At 37.7% G+C, this 21,381-nt stretch overlaps 3 protein-coding genes across 8 annotated transcripts in view; 1 reads left to right on the top strand and 2 right to left on the bottom strand.

Moving 5' to 3' along the window:
* Nucleotides 1-21,381, top strand: part of LOC121394554 (basic leucine zipper and W2 domain-containing protein 2-like) — a 337,450-nt gene that overhangs the window by 50,432 nt on the left and 265,637 nt on the right. The window lies entirely within an intron of this gene.
* LOC121394551 (ankyrin repeat and MYND domain-containing protein 2-like) overlaps nt 1-21,381 on the bottom strand; it is a 71,931-nt gene that overhangs the window by 39,600 nt on the left and 10,950 nt on the right. The gene's annotated exons all lie outside the window — the stretch shown is intronic.
* Nucleotides 2,678-21,135, bottom strand: LOC121394545 (E3 ubiquitin-protein ligase DCST1-like). 5 transcript variants are annotated; one of them, XM_041565930.1, is made up of 19 exons: nt 21,092-21,135; nt 17,879-18,005; nt 14,954-15,029; nt 13,179-14,838; nt 8,925-9,050; nt 8,731-8,808; nt 8,423-8,551; nt 8,209-8,348; nt 7,289-7,487; nt 6,589-6,732; nt 6,122-6,243; nt 5,782-5,930; nt 5,570-5,669; nt 5,132-5,227; nt 4,919-5,045; nt 4,693-4,809; nt 4,212-4,354; nt 3,857-3,970; nt 2,678-3,301 (listed from the first exon to the last, which is right to left on the bottom strand). In XM_041565930.1, exons 5-19 carry the CDS (start codon nt 9,025-9,027, stop codon nt 3,077-3,079), a joined length of 1,986 nt encoding a protein of 661 aa, XP_041421864.1. In that variant the 5' UTR covers nt 9,028-9,050; nt 13,179-14,838; nt 14,954-15,029; nt 17,879-18,005; nt 21,092-21,135; the 3' UTR covers nt 2,678-3,076. The 5 variants fall into 5 exon arrangements, with proteins under 5 accessions (XP_041421864.1, XP_041421863.1, XP_041421862.1 ...); XM_041565929.1 differs by lacking the exon at nt 21,092-21,135 and adding an exon at nt 15,558-15,693 and having other exon boundaries at nt 17,879-19,415; XM_041565928.1 differs by lacking the exon at nt 21,092-21,135 and having other exon boundaries at nt 17,879-19,414.

Raw genomic sequence — 21,381 nt, forward strand, 5'->3', positions numbered from 1 at the left:
CTCGTGGTGCCTGATGCTTATCTGTAGATACCTAACAATAACAGGTAGGCAATGCATTAAAGTATAATATAGCATTATAGTGTATATTACATTAAAAGTGTTTCTCATACTGTCAGTGTGTAAAAAGCCTACGCATTCCATTGATTCCCGGTCGTGACAAAGTGCAAATCCACCTGTATTCAAACAACTTATCAGGTTCTCTGCAGGTAATATGATACCTCCCAACTGTCCTGCTTTTCATGGGAGAATTCTCAGTCCTATCTGTAAAGGGGTGGAAAATACCAGATATGAGAAAACATTTTGTCAGACTGGAAAATGATCTGGATACTATTAAAGGGGGAACCATTGAAAATGAAAATTTAATATAAGCTTCCTCATACTGATGTTTGATACTTTCTAAATACATTGCTTCTGAAATAATCAAGTTTATCTTCACTATTCCTCTCTCAGCATCTGTTTCTCTTCATTCTGTCTTCATGCAGCAGTTAGGTGTCAGATGAATGATCCAATATATCTTATAGGGGGCTCCCTTTCCTAGCAGATGAATTAGAGCTCACTCAAATAACGGATTGCAGTACAAACAAAATAACTGTCTTTTTGCACAAATTCTGCATGTAGCGAGCCCCCCCCCATTAAGATATATAAGATCATTCATCTGACACCCAACTCCTGCATGAAGACAGAATTTAGAGAAAGCTATACTATCGCGGCTACTTATCTCCCTGTGTGTTTTGCAATCTTAGATTTTAATACTTCTGAATGGGCTTGCAATTTCTAATAAATTGGTCAAAAAAAGGTCTCTGTGCGTTTTGGGATGACAGGCGTTTCAAGTAGCATTGTGTATGAAGTAGCTGGCAATTTACATTGTTCTCAATGAGAAGACATAAAGATCGACTGAAACTTGTTGGACTTCCCCATCTCCCGACCTGCCACTAACCATTCCGATCACATAAAGTAGTAAAAGATCAGCCGACGTTCTGCCCCTGAAAGCAATCGTACGAAAGTTATGTCCGACAAAGCTGGTGACAGTCTCCCACTGAAAATCGAGATATTAAATTGCAGAGATATTATCGGCAGCCGAAAGAAATATTTTAACCTGTCCAATCACCAAACGACCGATCTCCGTGGTACCAAAAATGATGGGACTCTCCACACATGCTCCAACAATCGTACGAACCGAGGATTCGTACGTTCGGATCTTTGCATCTATGGCCAGCTTAAATGTTATGAGGGTACAGACAGATCCAAATGCTTTAGTTCTGATGCATATATAGTCCAACCTATGGTCTTTTAGTTGGTAGGTAAAAACTACAGCTTCTAAACACCCAACAGTCTTGTCCTAATGTTGCCATACAATACCTGATACTGCTCAATAATTCTATTGATACAGCGGAACGTTCTCATGCTGCATATTTATTAATACAAATAGCGGTTCTCAACAGAAATGTTGCAAATTCTCTTCTAAGGAAAGACACACGTGGAGATTCGGGGGGAGATTAGTTGCCCGGCAACATATCCCCTTTTATTCGGACGACTAATCTCCCCGAACTGCCTTCCCATCGTCTAGAATCTAAATCGCCGGCGGGATGGCACTCTGAGCGCTTCGTTTTCCGGAGTCACCTGAAGTTGTCTCACAAGGAAAACGAAGTCGCCCTAAACGAAATCTCTGCCCTAACTGTATGGGGCCTTGGACAAATTACCTTCCTGTACCCAGGCACCGAATGTTTACTCTACGTGCAGATACTTGTTCTGACTCATATGTTTAGTGCTGTATAAAAAAAATAATAGCCCTAATAAAATAATAATAATGGAGTAAAATTAAAATATGTATACCAGGCATGTCCAAAAGTCGATTGCGGCCCATTTTCAAATTTACACCGGCTCTCAGCCTCCATCATGAAATTAATAATAATGCGGTCAGCCAGCACAGTGCGATCAGGAATCGCGTAGCAGTAATATTTTGGCACATCAGTGAAATGATCTGCCACTTGGTCTATACTGCTGTCTGTGTGCTGAAGGTGTTAGCAATAGACACGTACTGGCACGTAGTGATGCGCCGCTCTTGCGGCTCTTCTAGGCAGATCATTTTACTAATGTGCACAAATATTACTGTTACGGCTACACGATCCCTTGTTTAAATGATGTTAATAGCTCAAAGAATGTCAGGCTGAATGATCTGGCCCCCACACATTTTCACCCAGTAACGTAACTAGAGGGGAGCGGACCCTGGCACGGGACGTGCAACCACTGTTTTCACCTCACTAAATCTGGCCCTCGTTGCGAAAAGTTTGGACACCCTGATGTATACCCACAAGCAAGACCGCCATCAGAAATCGCAGGGCCCCATACGACTAAATTTCCTGGGCCCCCTGGGCTGCCCCCAACGCAAGCCCATCTACAGGTCCGACCTCCCCACCCCACAGTAAAAAAAATTATTGGTGGCTAGGGTTCCCACATGTTAATAAAAAATAAAAAGATATTGGTGGTTAGGGCCCCCCATAAAAAAAAACATTTGTGGCCAGGGGCCCCCCCATTATAAAATATTGGTGGCTAGAACCCCACATGTGGGAAAAAAAATTGGTGCCCCCCCCCACATTATAAGAAAATTGGTGGCCAGGGTCCCTTAAACGTCCATGCCTTCCCAAAGTTAGCAGCTCTCAGAAAGATGGGGGCACAGCTAATCAAGTAAGTGTGGCGTGGCCGGGCCCCACTTACCCTCGGGGCCCCCTACAACTCTCCCCCATCCCCCCCTGATGGCGACCCTGCCCACAAGTCAGTGCCAGTCAAGTTCCTTAGAATGGCTACAAAGATGGCGAGCAGAATGGCTGAATCTGGAGGGGGGGCACCCTGTTTGTTGTGTTGCAGCCAGAAACAAAATGACTGCAGCTATCAGCAGATGTGAGAGGCTCTGTGACTGGGTAATACAATGGACACATATTTATAAAAGTTTATTAAAGTTTATTAAATACTGATTATATAAAATATATGTTTAATATATTTTACAAAATATATTAAAAAAAGTATATTATACAAAACATTTTTTTAAAAAGGGGGAGGGGCCGCCATCACTGTAGTATTATTCTTCACAGAAGTAATTTTCAATTAAATCATCTGGTAAGCAAACAAAGCAGCATTTCTTTATCTCCTTCCAGCAGTCGAGGCAGTAGGCTGTGTCACAGTTTGATGTCTTGCAAATATAGGAAGTCTTGGTTTCTTTGGCATTACAAACCAAACAGCGTCGCTTTATAATGACTCTCAGCCATTTCATTTGTCGGAATAGCATACCAGGTATAGACATCATCTGTGGACAACACAATATAGTCAATACCAAGCCAAGGGGCGTGAGAATCTATTTACAGCAATGGCAGCTGAAGTAAGGGTGGTGGCAGACATGGCTACTGGGGGAGATTAGTTGTCCAGAAACAAATTGCCTCTTCTTTGGACTAATCTCCCCTAAATGCCTTCCCGCCGGCTAGAATGTAAATCGCCGGCAGGATGGCTTTGTTTTCCAAAGTCGCCCGAAGTTTCCTTGTGAGGCAACGTCGGGCGACTTCGGAAAACAAATTGTTCAGAGTGACATCCCGCTGGCGATTTATATTCTAGCTGGCAGGAAGGTATTTAGGGGAGATTCATCGCCCGAAGAAGAAGCGATTGGTCACTGGGCAACTAATTTCCCCCAATAGCCATGTCTGCCACCACCCTAATGCATTAGAAGAGTAAGCGAATGTATTTTGTGCACATAGTGCAGCTAATGTAGGAAAATGAAAGCTAAGGCAAGGTGCTAGTGTGTTGGGTGCCAACTAATGTGCTGTAGGGTGATGAGCTGTAAAAGACAGAAGCTCAGGTTAATACTTACAAAGTTTCTGTGGCGGTTGGCAGTGATCATTAAGTTCTTCCTCTTTATATTTAAATACAGGTCCCTGTACCTCAGTAGCTCATTATAGAGATGGAGAATTCGCCTTTTCTCCGTCTAAAGGAAAGAAAGCAGCAGGTGGAGGTGTTACACAGTTATTTACACTAAGAAATACATCAGTTCATTAGTAGGACAAAAAAAGTGGAATTTTGTAGTGCCCTTTCTGCCATGAGCCAAGGTGAGAAAATAGACACATGGGCCACTTTACCAGAAGCTAAAAAAAGCCCCCCCCCCCCTCCTGTTTAATAGATTGTAAAATATTCCTAAATAAAAACTCTCTCAGCTCATAATATCTTGCCTTAGGGTAAAAGTAAGCAGCCAGGACTCTGCACAGTCGGCTCATGTATATCTGGACAAAAGGAAGGATCAGCGTGATGGTCAGTAGTAAACAAGTGCCGATATATTGCTGGGACGTCAGATGAATCGGTTGCGCCAGACAAACTGTGGAGAATCAGAAAGAAACTGGAGTATTAGTAATGCTGCCAGTATGAATGATATGTCTTGTTGGGAAATGAATAGAAAATGAAGCCCCGAAAGATACTTATAATTCCTTTCATTCATATTGTAACTAAGCAGTTTAACTGTTAAGCAAGACAACCAAAACAATTTCACCTTAATGGTTCTACAGATTGTTTGGCCATACAATTCATATCAGCTACCTGTGTGATTTTCCCATTTAAATGAAAGTGCTTGCTACATGTAAGTTCTATTGATATCTACAAAACTTTAAACACATGGAGTACAGCACATTGGAAATGTCAGTGAAGCTTTGCACATACCAGTATTATTGGTCACATGAAGCGCATTAGAGGACGTATTGATATTTCCAATTGTGTTCCGGAGAAATCTTGCCAGGAATCCGGTGCCACCAACAATCACTTCTAGATTGTGTTTAACTGCAGGGTAAAACGAGAGGTGGATTAAGCAATATGGAACAGAGAGAAGTATGAACTATTAACAGATTGCTGTTAGAAACATACAGTAGTACATTCAAGACATACTTACAGCCAAAGTTGTAGCTAATATTGGAATGCTTGATAGTAATGTCCATGATATTTTGGACACCCAAATCCAGTCCAAGTAAAAGCAGGCAAATAACAATCAGCGGAATGCACCCTATCATAGCGCTTGTCTGGAAGAGAAAAGTTTGTTATTGTATTTATGAAAGAAGCAGGGAACATACCGTAATCTGCTAGAGAGTATTTGATAAGTACTTACCAATGCTTTCACCTCTGGTCCATGGAGGGCAAAGTTTATTGGGTAAATTAAATCTGCACGTTCCCCTTTTTTCAGCGGTAGCAGGTGCCTCTTTCCCTGTAGGATAAATAAAAACAAGAGTGATTTCCTGGTCTCTCATTTACATTTTTAAATATCCTTAGCTTGAAAAACAAACACTTCTGAACAAAATGAGCCAACAACAAACTTACTCTTACTCAAAAACTGAAATCTACTCTCCTAGGGCTCCTCATGCAGTATTTAATGTACAGAAGAAGAGCACATTAGGATTCTCACTCATCTTAATTCTTATATACTTCCTAAACTTTTATAATAACTTGTATACACTTCAAAATGTAATTAAGAAATGAGTGCATTTATAGAGCACAAATAAATATATACATACATAACAAAAGACAGTATGTTTGCTGCCAAACTAACCTGCTTCCTCCTACGAGCGTCGATTTGTTTGAAGTACGTTGTTATGTACACATTGTCGTGGCGAAGGTTTGAATTGTAATTCTCAACATAGCCAAAAGCTCTGCAAAGACAAAGGGACCAGAGTGAACCCCACACAAAAACCTCACACAAAGTAAACCATCGATATTTGGCTTCTGCAGTATTAATTGGTAAACTAAAACGAATGTACTTACGAACTGATGTATTGGAGGAAGAGTAGAGACAAAACTATTTTTATAGCCTTCATAGCTTTCTGTGAAACTGATTCGCTCTCTTCAACGGTTTCGGACACATTTTGTTTGACTTTCTTCAGTGTCGTATCAAATATGGTTTTGTTTCTGACCTGTGTTCAGGCAAAGAGAGAAAAAAGTATATGAAAATACTAGCCAAGGGGATCACAAGGAACATCAGATAAACTTCATAGCAAATAAAGGAAATATTTTAAAAGCACCGATTGATTGGCACCCAAATAACAAACAGGATCCTATCAGCAATGGAGAGAGTCTCCGATGAGGCATATTTTGCGAAACTTACCGTAATTTGAACATCTATAGTGACATTTTGCTTGAATGTGTCAATGGCCCCACTGATATTATCATAGAGTTCTCCAAACAAAGGGTCGATGCGGATGTGCTTCTTGCACAATGGCAGGAACCCTAGAAATAAAAGCAGCAAGTCAATAAACAACTACAAATACTTCCCTCCCACTACTGTCAAGACATTTCTTGTTGGATTTAGGGGAAAATTACCTTTATATTACATGTTAAATTATGATATAGATGGGCCAAATCAAACCAACTTTGAAATTTATCTTTTTATTATTTTATTATATATTAGACAATTTTGCTTATTTTTAAAAAAAATATTTTTTTTGCTTAACACTACAGATAACGCTGTTCAGTAGTAACCCCCCTGTCACTAAATAACTATATATGGTGAAAATGCCAAATTAAATTTCTACTGTTGGTTACAAGTGTCACATTTTGTTTAAAGATACTTACAATTTAAAGCGCCGCAGACAAATTTCAATTTCATTGGCCAGCACAATGCATGATTGAGAACAGGTAACCATATTGTCTCCATGCATTCATCATATTTCTGATCAAACCATTCATGGCACTTCCCTATGCCCATTTCAAAGAGATCTGTTAGAAAAGAAAATGGATCATTAATTTGTGTAATGGAGCTGTCACCAAAGCCTACATGTTACCCTGCATCTCACAATTATTCGGGTATCTAGTATATAGGATGTGCATAATTCTCTACATACACATAAATATCATGAAAAAATTAAGGAACTTTAATGCTTAGGAATGCTGAGACTCCACTGTGTAGAATTCCAGCTCCAGGCAGAACAAGGGCACACGGGGTACCAGTTCTGCTACCCCTACACCAAGTTTTACCTGATCCATGGGGTATCAAACCGCATGTGGCCAGAGCTGGGCCAGAGCGGCCCGGGGCCCTAGGCGGATGCGCAAAAAGACGGGGAGAGAGTGGACAGCATGGGGTAGGCGACAGAGCAGGTACGTGACTGCCACCCTCCCAGCTTTGGGCCCTAGGCACATGCCTACTCTGCCTACCCCTAGTTCCGTCCCTGCATGTGGCCATCGGTTTGAGAAAATAGTGATATATTTTCAGCCCATAAAGTATTTGGGAAAACGAAATGCAGTGAGATGAAAGTGGGTGTACTTGGTAACTTACGTTCACAGCGCAGGAAAGTCTTCATGCTAAATTTCTTCTGAGTATTCATTAGTAACGTTTTGTTTCTCTCGATTTCTTCCCTTATCAGTTCTTTCTCTCTCACATTGTCGTATCCCTCAGTGCTTTCAACTTCTTCTTCTACCTCACGGAAATCATCAGTTATTTCTTTGGTGTCCTTTGTTAAATTCGATGACCTTTTCTATAAAAAGAAAAAGAGACATTTTTCATACAGATAATATAGCTGAGGGGTGCTTATAACCACTATTGCCAGTTGTTCTCTGATTTATTCTCTTTACCGTTAATTTCAGCAATATGTAGGGGCATATATATATATATATATATATATATATATATATATATATATATATATATATATATATATATATATATATATATGAAATAGTGAAAGTAGAGCTCAATACAGTTTGCAAGTGTGAAACTCCACTTCACTTACTTGTATAGGATTTTTAGGAATTGTTTATCAAAGAGTGAAGATAGACAGAACTCTTTTTTCACCTGTTGATAAACGTGCCATAAAAATTCAAGTCAACAGAAGAGGTTGTGAGTCCCCTCGGGTGAACTGGGAGGTCTATTTTCCCTCTATGTCAAAAGTGCCCCATAGTTACAGCATTTGATACACAAACTGGTGACCATGAAATTATTACTGAGAGAACAATACACATTGATCTAACATGACAGGATTGTACCACTCAAGGTCTCAAAGCATTAAGTGCACTTTGTAAAGAACAGGTGCAAATGTGAAAGGGTTTTTAATCCCAGGCCTATAAGGTATTGAGCTATACAGTTAAGCCTATAATAACAATCTTGCAGCATTTACAAAAATGCATATAAAGATTTGTCATTAATTATCATAATTGTGGGTCCCACCATTTTTTGCTAAAAAATATCAATTTCATTACCGTCAATTGACCAAATATCCTCTTTATAGGTTCCATCATTGATGTGTACATCATCTTTGTGTGGTTAAGGGTCATCTCTCCTGTACACTCAAAGCTCATTACAAGTAGTTCTATATTTTTCATCATATTAGGAACAGGGCCTAAAAAGAGAAAAGGGTTTAGTACATTGTAAAGAACAAATACGGAGTAAGTAGAATGACTAGCCAGTACATACCATCAGTGATTGCTTTGATAGCAACTGTAGTTGTTAGGGCACCTGTACTTTCGCACAGGATAAGCAGGAGTATCATCAATGTCGAGCAGCGGAAATTAGTGGACATTGCCCATCCGAAGGAAAATATAGCTGAGAAAAGAGCAACAGGGGGAGATGCATTAGGTTCAGCCTATAAGTACAACAAGGGCCATAACTTGCTATCACATAAATATACAGGGCCCATAACAGGAAAAAAATTACAGGAATATACTTACAGACAATAAAATAACAAATAAATAGTGATAACAGTGAAAGAAGTGTATACTCACCATTATTAACAATAAATATGCAGACTTTGATCTGGTCATTCAAGGTGGTTAATGGATAAACCAGCAAAAAGTAAAGTGCTAGAGAAAGAGAAAAAGGTATTAGACTGGATAACGTACACCTTACCCCTATTATATGCCATACTCTCATTGTATCAATCTCTCACACACACTTCATTTTTTCACTTTTTTCTTACCGCTTCCGATGCACAATCCAACAATTGCTCCAAGGAAATACTTCACTTGATAATATTCATTACTGTTGCTGAAGAAAAACCGGAAAAGCAACGTAGGGAGCATTTTAGCCAAGATCCGTTCCAATGCTGAAAGGACAGAAATCAACTCATTAAGTACAATTATCATTGCTTGCTGGAGTCTGTTAGTAAGACCCATTTATAAAACCAAACAATTCCCCAACGCTGTATAATGCATGGGTGTATATATCTTACATACAGGTTAAATACTGATTGATACAGGAGATTAAAAGGGTCTTTCTGCTCATCAGAACTTGTGACTACAAAAATATTCAAATTATTTGCATTTGGTTGCTGAAAACCCCAATAACTAAATATAAATAAATATTACTAACATCACTACTGCTACAACTACAATTTGGAATACAGAGAACATTTCTATCAAATCCAGGAAACACTATTACACTGTTACATAAAAAAGCTACTGGTTATATAATGCCCAATATAGACATGCGCTAAAATCCTATGAATTATAACATTACATTTCTAAAAATATAACTATGTAAATGGCAATAGACTCTCCCACATTTACAGCTAACAAGAGGATCTGTACAGCCATCATTATATTCAATAAAAGGCAATCATTGGGATGATTTCAATCATATGTGTATCTACTACTGGTTCTATTATCATTTATCTATCATTCTATCTCTAAAAAGTTACTTACTAGTCTTTGGCTGATTTCTTTTCATTTTCTTCGTTAATATAACTGGTTTCTTTTCTTTTTCAATATTAATATGTATTTCATTATTATTTAAATTTAAATTTTTCATTTTCTAAATTTACGCAAGAGCTTGGCACAAACGTGCTTCCACTCTCAACGTAAGCTTAGACAATAATGACAGGTGTCTGTGAATCCTTAACACTGCATAACTGTCACAGATGATGTCATAATAGGGATTCAGCCAAATGATGATGTCACAATAGTCTGATATACTAACCTATTGTGATGTAATTGATGATGTCATAATAGGGTATTGTGATGTAATTGATGATGTCATAATAGGGTATTGTGATGTAATTGATGATGTCACAATAGCCTGTAATTGCCGGAACATTCTGGCTTCTACTAGAATATATAATTCTAAATCTATTACTCTGTGTTTTTTGTTATACAAAACAGATTATACAGATTTATATAATCTGTTATACAAATACTTATATTTAGAAATAAATCATTTTTAGCAAAATAACTCCAAAGTTTAAAATACCATCATATATTATAAACCTGTTTATATCTAGTAGAAAAGACAAGTAACTTACTAGTGTTTGGCTTTTTTCCCATTCATTTTCTTCTTTAATATTACTGGTTTCTTTTCTTTTTCTATATTCATTTGGATTTTATTATTCATTATTTGGATTTTCATTCTGTATCTATTCAAAGATATTACAGTATCTATTATATAAATACAGGTATAGGATCCCTTATCCGGAAACCCGATATCCAGAAAGCTCCGAATTACGGAATGACACATAGGCTCCATTTTATCCAAATAATCCAAATTTTCTTAAAATGATTTCCTTTTTCTCTGTAATAATAAAACAGTATATTGTACTTGATCCCAACTAAGATATTATTAATCCTTATTGTAAGTAAAACCAGCCTATTGGGTTTATTTAATATTTAAATGAATTTCTAGTAGACTTAAGGCATGAAGACCCAAATTACGGAAAGATACGTTATCCGGAAAACCCCAGGTCCCGAGCATTCTGGATAACAGGTCCCATACCTGTACTTATATTTAGAATAAAAAAATTATAGCAAAATAACTCCAAATTTTAAAATACCAACAAATATTTTAAACATGTTTATATCTAGTAGAAAGAAAGTGGGAGAAAAATGTATTTCTGTAACCATATAGTTTATTTAAACAAAATAAATACAATAATAAGTCTACATACCAAATGAGACAATGATTTACTAATGTAAGTGGAGAGCAGAGTGGATAATAATAATGTTAGATATTTTCACCTAAAATGTCCGATTCGTTAAGCAACAGCTAGTAAACAACGCAAATTGAAACTTGTGTTTTTATCACATATTCTAATCTCTACTGAGCAGGGCCGTGGCAACCCTCTGTATCCCTTAGTTACTATGTTTTTATTTAATTAGATTTGTATGTTTGATGTAATCATCCTTCAATTGTACCGAGCTGTGCAATAATGTGATAAAATATTTATGTACGTTGGTAACAAAAAAAAACTTCAATTTTCAAAAGTCCATCAAATTACTCCAAATTGGTTGTAGAAGTTCCCCGATAGGATAAAACACCAATTTGGCAGGTTTTATATGGTGAATAGTTGAATTTAAATTCTTAAAGAGACAGTACATGATAAATTGCGATATTCACATTTTTTTTTTTTTTAAATTCGAATCAAATATGGACTATTCCCTAGTCGAATTACACTAAAATTAACTCAAAATTCGAATTTAAATTTTCACTTTCACAGTATTGGGCAGAATTAGCGTTGACTCCTCCAGCAGAGAAGCCCCTTAGTGTAGTTCATATAGATAAAGGGAGTCCAGCATTCACCATGATTGACTACTGTGTTAGCTTTATTGTACTATACCAAATCAACCGGACAAGGGGAGGTGTGTATTTGCTGAAACATTGTTTTCATTTGGAATGGCACAATAAAACTAACACAGCAGTTAATCTTGGTGATGGACAGGCGAAGGCTGTTTATATGCAGCTATCTATAAGCCAACAAAATTCTGGCATCATTTACAAGATGGATGAGGATGCTAAGGCTAATTCTACACTCAGCCCAGGTGCAAACACATGGGTGGATTTTGGCTGTAAAACAGCCCAGTGTGGCATTAGCCTACTGTAGTAACTCAAGTAATGACTGGAGTGGTCAGGAAAGAAAAGGTTTCTTTCAGCTCAAGACCAAGAGAGGAGGCATTTCTAAAGAAAATATCCTTTAATTAAAGCACAATGTACATTACATTTTGACAGTCAATCTGTTCTTGAAACACACAGGTGTCATAGCTTTGTCTCAGTGTCTGAACCTAGTTTTCTTGCATGGTATCTTCTATATCCTGCTATCCAGTGCTGCAGAAACAAAATTACATTTACAGAGGGTTCTAGGGCTTGTAATGAAACGATCAGTAAATAACAACAAGTAGGGAAAATTCTTGAAATGAACAGCACATTGGGTAGAATGCTCTATAACAGTGGTTTCCAAATTGTGGGTCTGACTCCCTGGGGGGGGGCTGTAGCAGTGGAATCGGTGCTCAGTCTGAAGGTTGTGCAATTTGGGGAGAAAGTCTATTTGTTCCATCAGAAATTGCAAAAAACTAGCTTGCAATTCAGTTAGGTTAAAAGGGTGAAAAGCTTATTTGTTGTTATAGATATTCTAGGAACTATGGTTGAATGACTGATAATTGAGTGTTTTTTCCTATATGTGTAACCTTGCTAAAGGGAGCCTGTCAAAACTTAAACCTGAAAGGGGGTTTTGATCTAAAAAAAAAGTCCCTAGTGGCAATAAAAAGCCAGGATGCTTTGCAGTTGTTGCATATATGAAATGTTCCTTTATTTCAAGCTCCAAGAGAGTGCTGGCCCTATATAGGCTCATTTATGTATGCAAGTGCAGTTGTAATTTGAGCTTTTCTCTGCAGTGGGAATGCCCCTAAAACCTCTATCATTAAAGGAACAAAATGCCCTCCTCACACTTGTGTATAGTTGCACATCGGTGATGCTCAGTCATTCATGTCTTTTATTTAAGTTGAAACCCTATGTACTCTGTAGCATACAATAGTTTAAAAGACTATGGCTGTATGTTGGTGGTGCTCTATCCAGAAACCTTGCTGCTTGACTTGGTTCCCTTATTTCATATAGTGAAGAAGTAGGATGGCACACACTGTTGCAATTGTGCTAAAACATAAATGTTTTATTTGGATCTCAAACAAAACACTTATGTTTTAGCACAATTGCAACAGTGTGTGCCATCCTAATTCTTCACTATATGAAACCCCATGTAAACTGCTGCTTGAGCATGTTCCTGGAAATCAGACAGGGTCGGACTGGGCTGGCGGGACACCGGGAAAAAACCTGGTGAACTGCCCGCTCTGCCGGCCCAAATCCGCCCCCTGTGGTTCCTCTTCTTGCTGCGAATAGCCTGAAGAAGGGCCTGGGGTCAGGTGCCTATTTTTTAGTGCTAATAGGGTATGGTAGAAATCTAGAGGTGCCTTACTTATGGTTTTCTGTGGGTTCAAGTGGTTCTTGTTGATGTCCTTTTAAGAGTTGAATTGCGGATGTGGTAATACCTGGTTGGGAATCTTCCATAATGCCTCACACACACACACCATTGTAGGAGAATTTATGATTCACTGTAGATTGCGGCTGCTGGGCCTGCTAATAAATATAGCTCAGAAAGAGTAAAAATTAGTAGTGAGCAGGATATTTCACTTGCTCAGTACTGAGAGTGCTATAATGTATGTGATTTGTGAGATACTTAACTTGTTGTATTCATCCTGTAATTTGTAACTTTACAATAATAAGCGGCTCCAGCTCTATCACACCAGCCTCCAGTAACTGCACCAATAGAATGAAACAGGGTACACAGTGGCAATTTGTCACTAACCTCTAATGGTTTATTTACCTGGTTTTTGCTCTCTCATGTACATGTAATTCACTAATCTATCTCCTATATGACAGTTACTATACACTGATTTCTCAACACTCTGGTTTACTAAGCTGTGTATATAAGCTATCATTTCCTAGATGCAGATTTTTATAACAGATATCCATCCAGGATACTATCAACAATAGGATAATTGGTTTTCTAGTACTATATGGATAATTTTATGTCACACTTGATGATCACTATATCTTTTACTGAGTTGTATATACAGTACATTCCTGTTACCTATAGGGATGCACCGAATCCAGGATTCTGTTCGGGATTCGGCCTTTTTCAGCAGGATTCGGATTTGGCCAAATCCTTCTGCCCGGCTGAACTGAATCCGAATCCTAATTTGCATATGGGCCTCTGTGTGGGCTGATTGGGCCTCTGTGTACCTGAAATGCCAGGGCCTATTTTAATTCTCAGTCTGGACCTGCATGCAAGTATATGTGATGGGTACAAATACAGTATCTCAGTCACTGAATGATAAAGAAAAACACAATGTTGGTCTACAGTGGGAAGCAGATTTATTTCCATGCTGAATGTTTTCTTATTTATGAAATGTAATGTAAAAAACTTGAATCAGTGTAGTCGGGGTGAAAAATTCAAATACTCGAATTGATTGAGTTTTGGAGCGAAAACAACCAAAAAAAAACGACTGAACATCATAAAGGCTACAAACGGCTCAAGGGACCTCTGCCTTTGATTTTTAATGACCTCGACAGATTTTAGTTGGAGTATTTTTGGATTCTAGCTATTTCCAGCTTCCGGGTATAATAAATCTCGAAAAATGTGATATTTATTAAAATTTACATTACGTTTTGGCAGTCATGCTGTTCTTGAAACGCAGGCATTCTAGCTTATCTTCAGTGTAACCTCAGTTTCTCTGAACTGTAGCTTCTCTACCTCCATCTCTTCTATCTAATGCTGCTGAAAACTGTGAAGCTGCTTGAAGAAGCAAAAAGAGTGCTTTATATGTTACTACACAGTCGCAGTTTGACAAAGATTAGAACTCCTCCAATCATATCTATTAGTCTTTCTTTAGTAAATGCAGGCCAGCTATTGCAATGTAAAGAATAAGTGGTAAAAAGCCAGGATCCTCTGCAGTTGCAGCATATATGGAATCCTCCTTTATTTCAAGCTTCATGTTGGATAAAGCAAGTCGTTTTTGTGCATGTGAAATCCTCATTGGTCGAGGAAATCCATCAGAGTTGCTGCAGTCCTTTTTCTGACTCATAAATAAAACAAAAATAAAATAAATAACTACTCTCTCGCTATACATATATATTTAAACGTATTTCTTTTATTCTTCTGTAATCATGATAGTTAGTGAATCCACTCACCAAAGCAGAGAATACGGATGGGTAAAAGCTGAAGTTCACAGCAAGTGCCAAGAACTGCCAACGCCGAGTCTGATAACTGTCATGAAAATGGATTGTTATAGGGTTACAAAGCTTAGGTGCAACACCACAGTCATTTCTAATAGTAACAAAGTCACTTACACCAGAGATACTGAAAGCAGAACTGAAATCCTGTTCAACCTCAGCATCACCTTATTAACTGTGAGATTCACCTTAAATTCAGTTATAATGTAATGCTCACCAAGACTTTCCAAAATGAGGCCAACGGGTGGGATATGGCCTTCAAAATTACTTTTAAGGCCTCTATGACCCCGTTTGTTATAGATTAAACACTGCGTAACATTCAGGTGTTACATATAGCAAGTAATGGAATCCCTATTGTAAATATGAGGTCATGGAACATCAAAGCGAAGACTACTTGATTAAAATAATGTGGCCATGAAATGCTATTAATATAATAATCTGTGTAGTAGTATAATCATATGGCACAACCACACTCAACCCAAAGTGATTCCCAATATGTCACTGATGTAGGCTTACTCACAGAAGAGATTTTAAAAGAATAGTAACAAAAGTCACAACTAACCATCTGTTTAGCACACTCATTTGGATTTTAAGCTCTAAGGGGTAAATTCTTCCTCTTGTTGGCTTCCGATGGGGAAGACTAATTTCCTTGTGTGCCATTGGCCTAAGCCTTTCCCAACCATTGTGAAATCATTAACCTGTCAATAAAAACATGTCTATATATAACATGTTTATATTATAACTTGCAATTTAGGCAAATGTTTACATTTTAGTTGTGTTGTATTTTAATCTTGGATGATCATATGGCAAATGTCAGAATACTGCTACAAAACACCTTTGCAGAACAGGTACAAATACATTAATAGGATAAAATAGTTTTCCATGCAATACAAGCAAATAATAATGATGTAAATCATTTAAGGAGTGAATTAGAAAATATCAATCACCTTTAAGAGCACATGTGATGATGTGTAGAGTAGGGATGCACCGAATCCATTTTTTTGGATTCGGCCGAACCCCCAAATCCCTTACGAAAGATTCGGCTGAATACCGAACCGAATCCGAACCCTAATTTGCATACGCAATTTGCATATGCAAATTAGGGGTGGGAGGGGGAAAACATGTTTTACTTCCTTGTTTTGTGACAAAAAGTCATGTGATTTCCCTCCCCGCCCCCAATTTACATATGCAAATTAGGATTCGGATTCGGTTCGGCCAAGCAGATGGATTTGGTCGAACCCGAATCCTGCTTAAAAAGGCCGAATCCAGGCCGAATCCCGAACCGAATCCTGGATTCGGTGCATCCCTAGTGTAGAGCCACAAGCAGTTCCCGATTAGCTGCAAGTAGAAACGTTTCATTTGTTATATCATATCCGTAAGATTCAGAGTGGTCTCTACTATTTTCCTCTGAGAATGTCAAAAAAAAGAAAGAAAAATATTCCAAAAAATATGTTTTCTTGTAGAACAGCGCCTAAAGCAAACGGAGAAAGCATAAAAGCAGGAACAAAATATGGTGTAGTATTTTCAATTGTTGTTAAGAGACCCTGTGCTGGAGAAGTAAAAAGTGAAAACAAGAAATGTTTTGCTAATGTGGGTTTCCCTTTAAAGAGGCCTCTTCTTTACAACCCAAAGTGTGTGCAAGCGAAATTGGTGTTCTCTGGGTCCTTCACCAAACTTTAGTAAAATTGCCTATTTACAAGATAGTGGCAGTTATATCGCATGTAGTTTAATTCCCAGTATTCTATATCCTCTCCTCCGCCAGCCACCGTTAGGCTCCCAGGTAAAAATACAAAAATTGCATAGTACAATAACGTTTTATTGTAGAACAGCCCGCAGCAGCAGGAGCCACCGCACGCAGAACAGGCAGCAAGAAGCTGGTGATACCGCCGAAAGATATATATGTAACAAAACCTTACAAACAAATGCGAGTGAAATTTTAAATGTTCTTAAAAATTTTTAATAAAACGTTATTGTACTATGCAATTTTTGTAACGGTGGCTGGCAGAGGAGAGGAGAATACTGGGAATTAAACTACATGCGATATAACTGCCCCTATCTTGTAAGTGGCAATTTTACTAAAGTTTGGTGAAGGACCCAGAGAACACAAATTTCGCTCTTACACTCTTTGGGATGTAAAAAAAAGGTCTCTTTAAAGGGAAACCCACATTAGCAAAACATTTCTTGTTTTTTACTTTTTACTTCTCAAGCACAGGGTGTTTTAACAACAATTGAAAATACTACACTATATTTTGTTCCTGCTTTTTTTCTTTCTCCGTTTGCTTTAGGCGCTGTTCTACAAGAAAACATATTTTTGGAATATTTTTCTTGTAGGAGGGAGACAATCTAAAGGGCTAACTATTTCTATATTGTTGTATATTGTTTCTTCTGAGAAGGCATTAATTCATCAAAAGCTGCTCGAGTGGGCTTTAGTTCTGAACACAGATCTTCTACCTGCCAAAGGGAAAAATAAACAAATGCCATGTGCTGACTGATCACGAGCGAGAAGGCAAAAAACTGATCTCTGTGAACTGTGAGAAAAACTATAAAGCTGTGATACTTCATAGCTACTATACAGCTTAGATTTGGTCAATTGCTGTGGGCAGTTGAAAGATTAGACTACATATCAGTGGTTGAATTATATTCTTCCAATGCCAGCACTGAAAATGTCATCTGAATAGCCACTAGCATTATACAAAATTATTTACATTATTAAGCGATTCCATGTAATAAAGATCACATAATGCAGCACTGCTTTCATCTTAAGAAAGGCCCATTAGATCAACAAATGTGGCTCGGCTTAGTCATTGGCTGCTTTGTACAGGAGTAACTGCAAAAGGCAGCACACAAACAAACAAAGAGATTTCCAATATTCACTGATCTTACCACAGCTTGTAGCTGAGACAGTGCTCTGCCGTCATAAAGGATTTCACACAGCAGTGTATACAGCTCTAGATACTGGACATCAGGAATCTGCTCCCATGCAAAAAATGTTTCTTATATGTCGCAATCCCTTTTTGGGAATAAATAAAAATCAAACTGCTTTGAAGAGAACAATGAAAAATTCACATATAAACTTTATATCAACAGTTCACAGCACAACAAAAAGTCATTTATCTGGTGGAACATTGTTGGATGGATATCTGGGAGATAGCAATGTTTTGACACACCCAAACAGTAGCGGTTTCTCTTTACCAAGCAATAGGTTATATGTCCAGCTATAACAAGGTTATTCTTTCAGGGAGCACAAACATGTAATAGTGTTATGTAAATCCTTATGGTGACTGGAAGGAGCAAACAATTCTCTCCATCCCTGGCATACAATATGAACTGCTTATATAGTATGAATTTATTCTATATTTTCAGTGATTAGATAGATCAAAATCTAAACTACTCAGCACTGCAGCATACTCAGGGCATCAGAAGTCACATCAGGAAGTATGATCATCAGATTAAAATGTCACGAAGGCACCATAGAACCCTTTCCATCAGCAAGTCAATGTAAGACAGCTGTGCCAGGAGGCATATTTACTTCAGTAGATTTATTCTGCAGTAAGGCAGGTAATTTTTCAATGTGGCTACAGGACCCCAACATCTATCTTTTTAATGGCAGTATAGTAAAGGTTCCTGTTTTCCCATGATAATGCAGCTATGTAGGGATTTAAACCCTGCCTGCTTGAGTGAGCATTGCATGGCATCTTGTGCCAAAAGATTTAAAAGAGAACTAAAACTTAACTAAAGAAGTAGCTAGAAATGTTGTACATTATGTTTTGTGCTTCTGTACCAGCCCAAGGCAACCACAGCCCTTTATCAGGGAAAATCTGTGCCACCAAAGATGCCCCAGTAGCTCCTCATCTTCTTTTCTGCTGATTCACTGAACTTGACTGTGCTGCTGTCACTTACTAATCTTAGGGGCTGACTCACAATATGCAGTGCACATAGAATATGTGTGAATATAAATGCCACAGGATGTCATAGGATGATACGCTGAGGATGGGTACATATGAGTGAATTCCACAATATACATACAATATGCATGTAGGTGCTTTCCTACTAACCAATCAGTCAAGTGCCAGTAAACACAAAATGACTGACATGATGAAAAATACTGCACTCATGTTTAAAAATACAATATTGTGGTTTAAGATAAGATAAGATTGCTTTGTCAATACAGACCATATAAACAGTTATACAACGTATTGAAATTACGTCTCACTCAGCCCCCCCCCCCACTTGGTGCATTTACATTTACATAAAGAAAGCGCATTTGAGGATACATGTAAGGTGACAGATGCAAGGAACAGTTAGTTTTACTATACAGGTATGGGACCCGATTATCCAGAATGCTCGGGACCTGGGGTTTTCCGGATAACGGATCTTTCCGTAATTTGGGTCTTCATGCCTTAAGTCTACTAGAAATTCATTTAAACATTAAATAAACCCAATAGGCTGGTTTTGCTTCCAATAAGCATTAATTATATGTTAGTTTGGATCAAGTAAAAGCTAATGTTTTATTATTACAGAGAAAAAGGAAATCATTTTTAAAAATTTGGATTATTTGGATAAAATGGAATCTATGGGAGACATCCATTCCGTAATTTGGAGCTTTCTGGATATCGGGTTTCCGGATAAGGGATCCTATACCTGTATTATAATGTTAAGGCCAGTGTCTAGGTAGTTTTAGTTTGAATGCTACGGAACCTACTGCCCCATATCTATATAGGCATATATTGCCTGCCCCGCCCCAATGCCTTAGGCATAGAGGCGTAGCAGGAAATTACTTTCACTTTTCATTCTGCACTTCCTACATGTCACTGCTCTCCCCATATTCTCTCCACATTCCCCCTCCCTCCTCACCATTTAATTGTGTAGCCAGGGCATGGGGATGGGCATCAGGTGCCCCATTCTAGCATATAAACATATGGTATGATGCAAAGCTTGCCTTAATAACAGTGTTAACAAAATGGCTGCTGCCTTCTTGCTGTGATTGTGAATTGCAAGACAAAAAAACCCAAGGTTTAAACAATTTTTAAAGTGCAAGTGAAGTTTATTTTGCTTGACTACCATCATAAAATAGGATTTGGGATTATTTCTTAAGGTGACAGGTCCCCTTTAAAGAATAAAAATACCCCTTCTAAATAAATAACGCTCATCTTCTACGTTTTGAAATCTCTTAAAAGCCATCAACTAAGAAGACATAGATTATTCTGTACTTGGTTCACTACATATAAATATGGAGAACGCAGAATACTTTTGATAAGGTAATACGTTCTGCACATTGGATTTTATAACCATTTGCAAGAACATAAAACCTTGCAGTGTATATTAAATTCATATTTGCCAAATTATTTCCATTCATTTAATTTCTGAGGACTGCACAAGGCTGAGCAATCACAATCACATGTGCACTCCTGTAACTTACATATTCGTTCTGTTAAAGAGCAAAAAAATAAATAAATATATATATATATATATATATATATATATATATATATATATATATATATAATATTAGGTGTATAAATTAATGTGTTTTGTCATGATTTGGAGCAGATCACATAATGTGAAGGGCACAATTGGTCTATTTAACTCTATAAAATCTCTCATTATCACAGAATGATTATTTTTATTATATGTATGATATAGGCACAGCAATCATAGCACAATTATTGAAAATCCTAGCTGCCTGGGTTTTTTTTCATTTAGCTTTTTTTTCTCGCAGCTCTCCAATTTGGAATTTCAGCAGGTACCAGGTTGCTTAGGTCTAATTCACCATAGCAACCAGTCAGTGGCTTGAATGAGAGACTGGAATTTAAATAGTGGGAGGGACTAATTAGAATGATGAGAAAAAAACAGCAATAGTAATAAAATTGTAGCTAGTGATGGGCAAATAAATTCGGCTGGCATGAATTTGCAGCGAACACCCGCGTTCCAATGCCGGCGAATAAATTTGCAAATCTTCCACGAAAATTCTCCAGTGTCAATTTCCGATTTTCCCTATTTTGCATGAAAATGTAACATTTTCAAGATTTTTTCATGAAAATTGTCCAAATTTTTCGTGAACTATCCGATTTCACAATCTTTCCGCTAATTCTTCACCGTTTCACGAATTTCTTGAATTTTGTGGGGAATTCACAATTTTTCCTTTATTGTAGCCATAAAGAGCAATTTTTCATTTTTTTTTTTTATTGGCTATCGGACTCAGCGACCGATTTTGAAAGCTAGAAAGAAGGAGAAGCAAATAATTTTAGAATTATAAAAAAAGACCAGTTAAAAAGTTTCAAATGGCATTCTATAACATACTAAAAATTAACATGAAGGTGAACTACCCCTTTAAACAGGTAGTGCTCCAGCTCTTGTGACCTCGCCCAGCTTTGAAGCCTATAGCA

The sequence above is a fragment of the Xenopus laevis genome, chromosome 6L, assembly GCF_017654675.1.
Source record: "Xenopus laevis strain J_2021 chromosome 6L, Xenopus_laevis_v10.1, whole genome shotgun sequence".
Classification (NCBI taxonomy): Eukaryota; Metazoa; Chordata; class Amphibia; order Anura; family Pipidae; genus Xenopus; species Xenopus laevis.

Coding starts and splice junctions, on each gene's coding strand:
- LOC121394545 (XM_041565926.1), bottom strand. CDS start 9,120: ATGGGTCTTACTAACAGACTCCAGCAAGCAATGATAATTGTACTTAAT. Junction 8,552..8,730: donor CATATTTATTGTTAATAATG/GTGAGTATACAC, acceptor CTCTTTTCTCAG/CTATATTTTCCTTCGGATGG. Junction 5,931..6,121: donor CTATAGATGTTCAAATTACG/GTAAGTTTCGCA, acceptor GCCTGAACACAG/GTCAGAAACAAAACCATATT.